The sequence below is a fragment of the Boleophthalmus pectinirostris genome, unplaced genomic scaffold (genome assembly GCF_026225935.1).
Source record: "Boleophthalmus pectinirostris isolate CB_2022bp ecotype Guang Dong unplaced genomic scaffold, ASM2622593v1 HiC_scaffold_9, whole genome shotgun sequence".
NCBI classification, from domain to species: Eukaryota; Metazoa; Chordata; class Actinopteri; order Gobiiformes; family Gobiidae; genus Boleophthalmus; species Boleophthalmus pectinirostris.
Window position 1 is genome coordinate 4,717,519 of NW_026571541.1, and position 6,975 is coordinate 4,724,493.

At 38.4% G+C, this 6,975-nt stretch overlaps 1 protein-coding gene across 1 annotated transcript; it reads right to left on the reverse strand.

Moving 5' to 3' along the window:
• Positions 1–1,111: 1,111 nt before the first annotated feature.
• On the reverse strand, positions 1,112–4,538 carry LOC110154277 (uncharacterized). Its single transcript, XM_055147969.1, has 7 exons — positions 4,291–4,538; positions 3,365–3,499; positions 2,880–3,254; positions 2,566–2,791; positions 2,047–2,495; positions 1,869–1,962; positions 1,112–1,773 (listed from the first exon to the last, which is right to left on the reverse strand). The coding sequence occupies exons 3-5, from the start codon at positions 3,153–3,155 to the stop codon at positions 2,242–2,244; spliced, it is 756 nt and encodes a 251-aa protein (XP_055003944.1). The 5' UTR covers positions 3,156–3,254; positions 3,365–3,499; positions 4,291–4,538; the 3' UTR covers positions 1,112–1,773; positions 1,869–1,962; positions 2,047–2,241.
• Positions 4,539–6,975: the final 2,437 nt, after the last annotated feature.

Sequence of the window (6,975 nt, forward strand, 5' to 3'; positions counted from 1 at the left end):
TCATTAGTAAATCATTACTAATTCATTACTACTCATCAACTTTTAATATGTAACAGCATTGTTACACCCAAATGTATCAAATTCTTAACCCACATACTCAACTAATGATTTGTTACTCATTTCTTAATGGGGTTATTCCCCAGTATTGATCAGTTACTAAGCACTTGTACATGGTAGTTAGAATAGGTTAAGCAGGGGGTGTTTACACTTACCACATGACGACCACCCTTCATGGACGCAATATGTTCTTCTAAAGAGAGACTTGTCTATGCTCTAAAAAACATTTACAAATTATTTGTTAAGCCTTACTCATGATTAATTGATCAGTTATAACTGGTTAATTAAGTATTTTGTGGGAGCTATTCTAAAGTGAAGCTTGTCTATGCTCTACTAAATATTTACAAATGATTTGTTAAGCCTTACTCATGATTAACTCATCAGTTATAACTGCTTACTTAAGTATTTTGTGGGAGCTATTCTAAAGTGAAGCTTGTCTATGTTCTACTAAACATTTACAAATTACTTATTAAGATTTGTATGAATATGTAAAAAAAATGGACATGTCATGAAACCACACCATAGAGGGAAAGAAAATAACAAATATTTAACTGGTTGTGTTGAACACTCTTTTCAACAGAGAAGAATAGAATATGCTTGAGTTAATCATGGGTGAGCCTTACACTGCAAAAAGTGCCTGACTAGAAACAAGAAAAAAAAAATGACTAAAAATTAGACAAATGTTCTTGTTATAAGCAAAAAAAATCTGCCTATGGGGTAAGAAAGTTTTTCTTGCCTAGTTTTAACAACATTAGTGCAAAAAAAAAGTCAGAAATTCTTATATCTTACTTGCAACTTGCTTAAATTAAGCAAAATATTCTCAGTATATGGTCAAATTTAAGAAAATAATTCTTATTAAAAAACATTCTAGACAAATGTGCTTAAATGTAGCTCAAAATAAATACAATTTTTCTCAATTTAGCCTAGATTTAAGCAAAACTTGCTCATATACTGTAAAATCAAAGCAATATTTTCTCATTATATACACATTTCAGGTCAGTCTTGCTAGATTTAAGCAAAATTTACCTATATGCATTTCCTTAATTTAGTCATAAATTAGAAAAATAAATAAATAATGTAAATCTTAAAATTATGCCCATTCAAAGCTGTAATTTTAAAACAAGACAACCCCCAAAAGTCTTTCCTAATTTATTTATCCATGAAAACATGGTATCAAATACAGATGGCTCACAATAGCTACAGTAGAGCAGATTTAAGTAAACATAACTAAAATAAAAAGTAAAACACTCTTAATTAAATTACAAAGTAGTATATTACAAGGAAAACCAAATGTAAGAGCCTTCTTGTAAATGCTAAAACCTCTGGTAGCACAACACAAGTGTTTTGGAAAATTTGTTTGTACATTTTAAGTAATAAAAATAATGAACTAAAATAGTTGCACATTCACTCACTCAGTGATGGACTTCCACTCTGTTATGGCTTTTTTGTATTTTGATGTTGCATCTTTGTCATGGATGGAATCTTGATGGACAAAGTTTGTAGGACTGAGAGCAGAGTGGAAATACACTTTGGTTAAGTGAGATGAAAGGCGTAGTAAAAGGTCATCAGGTACACTAGTCCTTCATTCAGCTTGTCACGTGCAAAGGTGGTCACAGGTGTGTTGCCAATTGCGATCATGCAGTTGTCCTTGCTCAAGAGCAGCACTGGGCACGATAGTGGCCGCTTTTGAAGATAGCCTTCAGGGTCCTCAGATGTCTGCGATACAAAACATGATAAGGGTAAGTATCCACTGTTATAAAACACTGAAACATCCTACTTCGAAAGAATAACATACACAAAGCTATTCTCACCTTAAGTGCGTGAAAAAAGCTTCACCGCAGGAGCCTAATTTCTTTGATGGTGGTGCATTGGATGGAAAAAGGAGGGGTAGAGCTGCAAACACTGCTAAGGCATGATCAGACAAAAGACAAAACAAGTTACCATCTGCTATAACATTGGTGCATTAGTTTAATAATTGTGTTATCTTACCACTATTGAGTGTCTTTGGAGGCTTCATGGCTTTCTTCATTACCCCATAGAACTTGACTTTTGAAAAAAAGTTTTCCCATCTGTCCCTAGTCTCAGCAGTGTAGTTGGAGTTTTTTGGTTGAATAATTCTCTCTACATCTCATCTAGTACCTGGAAAAAATGCTAACTGCTTAAAGCACAGTAAAAGTAGAGTAACTAGTTTAAGGAAGTTGTACTTGCATGGTCGAATTCTTTGAAACAAGGGTAAACATCAAAAAATGTTGATGGCCTGTCATCGTCTTTTAGAACATCTGATGTGATGAAGCATCGTCTTGAGTCAAATTCCAGGTTGAGCAAGTGGCTGACAGCAGCTTTATTTGCCTTTTTAGCCTTGTACATCTCTTGGAGGGTATTATAGTGTCTGACTTGGCTCTTCTGACTGTCCAGGACGTCAGTGTCAGCAGAACCCCCTAAGCGAGGACATAAAAATGTTGTAATGTTTTTCTTTGAATGAATACAAAGTAAAACTTCATACTGTACCAGCATCATCTTCACTGCTGTCTGGAGGGGGCTCTGGAGTGCTGGCAGCAGCAGGGGACTTCTCCAGAATGATGGTGGATGCTTGGCTTGATCCAGTTAAGATTTCATCAAAGTCTGTTGAGCAAGACTCTTCATAGTTCATGCGACGTTTCTTGAAAGGTGCACTGGCTTTTTTTGGGCTTTTGATGTTTGAGAGCCTCTTTATGAGCTTCTTGGTGACATGCCCCTGCAAGATAGAGAAAATGGCAAAATGCATAAAAGGGAATCAGAAAAATATTCTTATATAAACAATACTGTGCTAGAAAAGTACTGACCCATTCACTCTCAGGTGTTTTTTTTCCCTTTAACATTGGATAATACTCGACTAATCTTTTCGCCACAGTGTCAACCTCATGTTTGGAAGGGTACCTTGAGTCTTCAAGGGCTCTTGCAATGGACACCATGTTTGTCATGGTGTTTCTAATCAGTCTGCAGAAGAGTTCCTTGGACAAGTCAGAAGTGGTGGAGCCAAGGCGTTTTTGTTCAAAGTAGGATGAACGGGCTTGTTCAAGTTCACTATCTGTGTAGACAGTATACTTTGGACTGGACATGGCTAGATACTTTAAGGGATTGGGTCTGTCTTCTGGAGAGCGGCTATTTGCAATGGCAGATTGTTTTGATGGCTCCACATCTTTGGCAACACCTTCAACCTAAACAAATAAAAGTATTCTGTAATTAAATCTTTATTGCTTTAAGTTGCATGGAAAGTTTTGATTCATCTATATCAACTATTTGAATCATAAGTAATGTATATACTCACCTTTTCATCACTGTTCACAAGAAACCACAGTGCCCTGTGCCTGAGAACATTTTCTGGACCTGGCAGCAAATCTTTAATGTCATCCCTTGAGCGTGACCATAGTAATTCTTCCCCAACATTGGCAGCTAAAACACACTGCACAAAAAGCAGTTAATGAAAATTATACTACATGCATTCATTTTCATACGTTCATACTTTCATGGCTACATGCTTAAGCTACTCTAGCTAACCATATTAACTTAGTTAGGTCCTTAACAAATAGCCAGTATTATGAGCTAAGTGTACTATACAGCACATTAAAAGTCTGATATTGTTGCAAAACATACCTCTTAAAGTGTCTACTGTAATTTCGTCAAGTATATCCATTGCAGTTATTGCGTGTTAATACTGGGTTCTCTCAAAAAAATCTATCTTTTCCTGCTCCTGTTGAAACGAGCCTCCAGAAGAGCCGTTACGATATCACAGGAACGCGCCGCGCGCGGTCTTGGATTTGAATGGCAAAGCGCCGCTCTCTGGACTAGTCCATTATGTGTGAGAGGGGTTTGGGTGTAGTTTAGCATTTTAGCTCTATCAAAATCTATTTGACTGTTCTAATGTAAATTGAATGTATAATAAATTAAATGTTCAGGTAGAACCGCTTTTATTGTACAATTTATTGCATAAGTGGTTCAACCCACCGTGAAAGTACAGCGGCATTATGAGTAAAATAGAGGTACTGTAAACAAGTTTGTGCGGCATGTCGTGAGAGACTGTAGTGTTACCGAGAGAAAATATGATTTCGCGTTGCGTTATTTGCTTTGTATTTGTCGGTCTAACCCTCAAATCTTTACTTAGTCGCATCAACTCTGCCCACAGCCGAAGTCCGGACTTCCGGGTGGTATGTGGTATTGATGGCTGTGAAAAAAAAAATCGAGTGTACAACTCACTCTGGTACCATATCCGGAGATGTCAGTCGACGTATCTTCGCTGTGGCCAACACAGGGCGGCTCCACTCCCGGGAAGAAATTCTGCGCCAGGGAATCACAATACTTGGGAATACAGACCCGGTCTGGAGCACGGGGATGCGGAGGAGCGGGGCCGACCTGCAGGTGACACCGCTGGCAGTGCTGCGAGCACTGTACACGATCAACACACAGACCAGCACCCGGATGCCCCGCGGAGACGGAGGAAATGCCACGACCACATTCAGACAGTTTGATTTTGGATCATTTTGGTGAATTCAGTGGTTATGTCACTGTTCGGCGGGTTTAATGAGAGCACCCTGCTCGCCTCTCCTTCACACCGGGATGAAAACCTTCCTGCGCTGGGACCAGCCCAGACCAACCATCATCTACACTGGATTCACCGGTTGAGCCATCGGATACTGCTCCTGCAGCATACATTCAGGTAATCCTCTGTGTATTATTTTATATATATTTTTTGCTTCAGTCTCTATAAGAAAAAGTGTGTAGATCATCTACTATGGAGGTATAAGACAGGGCTGCTAGATTATGGAAAAAAATCATTATCCCTCTTATTTTGGTCAACATTGAAATCATGAATATTCAAACGATTATTTTGTTTAGTTACACAATGCATCTATTGAGCATTTCTCTCATCATAGAATTCACTGAGTCTTGTCCTTTAGTTCGACAGAAGATGATCTGCGCGGGGGAGGAAGGGGATAAGACCGTTACTCCGACGGGGGTCGGGAGGGCGGGGGACACACGCTGCCTGTTCACCATGCTTGGTGCTAAATTAAAAAACAGACACAAGCATTTTATGACAATGGATTTAGCTCCACTACTAGCATGTTTCTCTGTTTTGCTAGCTTGTTAAATTAGGTCCTTATTATTTGATTTATATCTTAACCTGATAAGGATCTGACGGCCCGCCGGTTACCTTTTGAGGGCTCTCATTCTGTCAAACATCCACATATCCCCAGAAAGTTGGTGTCATTTGGTCCGTACGGGTCCAGAGAATATAATCCAGTGAAGAAAATATGTCCACAAAATGAATTAGTTCCTCTATGCCGGAAAGTATTCCAAAGTATTCCAAACGTGAAAAGTGATCCGTCACTTTTTTTTGCATTTCTTCTGGCGATTTCAGGGCTAAGATATTTACTGAGCACGATAACGCTACTGTCTATGCTAAACGAAAGAGTTAGCATTTAATTGGCACTTTGGTCAGCCAATAGAGTGCAAGTTTTCGGTTACTAAAGCCCCACACCGCCAATCAGTGGTACAGAACTCAGAAAGTTTACTCCCCACTTCCCCTCGTGCACAATCACCCAAACTTGATTACAGGCGCGGAGTGATATTTTCCCTTACAGTCAACGAGCCAATGAACACAATGACATATCACAAGCCATGGTTTTCTGTATACCTGCGCCGCCTGTATCATGCGTAACCGCCGGCACAAACGCAAAGGGACTGTGTGCGTAAAGCGTGCGTCTTTTACGCAGCCAATGGTTACGCGTTACGCACTAGTGACGCTTTACCTAATAGCCAATGGGCAGTCAAAAAAAGAGTTTATATATACAGTTTGAGGTGTTTACTGTACACAGTACATCAGTACAGTATAGTACAGTATAGTACAGTACATACTCCAGTACATACTCCGTGCGTGTTGGTGCTTTGCCTTTGTTTCGAAGTTATGGCTAAACGAACAGAGAAGACGCGGTTTTCAGCCTTGGAAGCTGCGGAAATATGTACTAGAAGGCTGAGTGACACCTCGGACCAGGAGCTGTCGGAACCGGAGAGCGATGTGTCCGCGGTGGACTCAGTGGAAGAAGAAATGTTTAGGGACTGTTATAATGATTGGCACAAAGAACAAGGACAATAGAAAAAAGTGTTTTTACAGTTTGCAGTGTGTTTGTTTACAGTTTGCAGTGTGTGTGTTTACAGTTTGAAGTGTGTGTGTTTACAGTTTGAAGTGTGTTTATTTACAGTTTGAAGTGTGTTTGTTTACAGTTTGAAGTGTGTTTGTTTACAGTTTGAAGTGTGTTTGTTTACAGTTTGAAGTGTGTTTGTTTACAGTTTGAAGTGTGTTTGTTTACAGTTTGAAATGTGTTTGTTTACAGTTTGAAGTGTGTTTGTTTACAGTTTGAAGTGTTTGTTTACAGTTTGAAGTGTGTTTGTTTACAGTTTGAAGTGTGTTTGTTTACAGTTTGAAGTGTGTTTGTTTACAGTTTGAAGTGTGTTTGTTTACAGTTTGAAGTGTGTTTGTTTACAGTTTGAAGTGTGTTTGTTTACAGTTTGAAGTGTGTTGTTTACAGTTTGAAGTGTGTTTGTTTACAGTTTGAAGTGTGTTTGTTTACAGTTTGAAGTGTTTGTTTACAGTTTGAAATGTGTTTGTTTACAGTTTGAAATGTGTTTGTTTACAGTTTGCATTGTTATACATTTGTAAATATACATTTATTTTGACCCATAACACTTGTTTTGACTATATTTTATATATAAATATACATTTTATATTGTGTTTTGATATGCTATATATATTTTCATAAGGAATAGAGCAGCTTGGTGTGTAGATAAAGATTCCTCTAAGTGTAAGCTTTCAGTAGAGCCCTCATTGATGTCTGTGGGTTGAAGCATTCAAAAGTTATTGCATTTTTTCCAAACGTTCTCCAA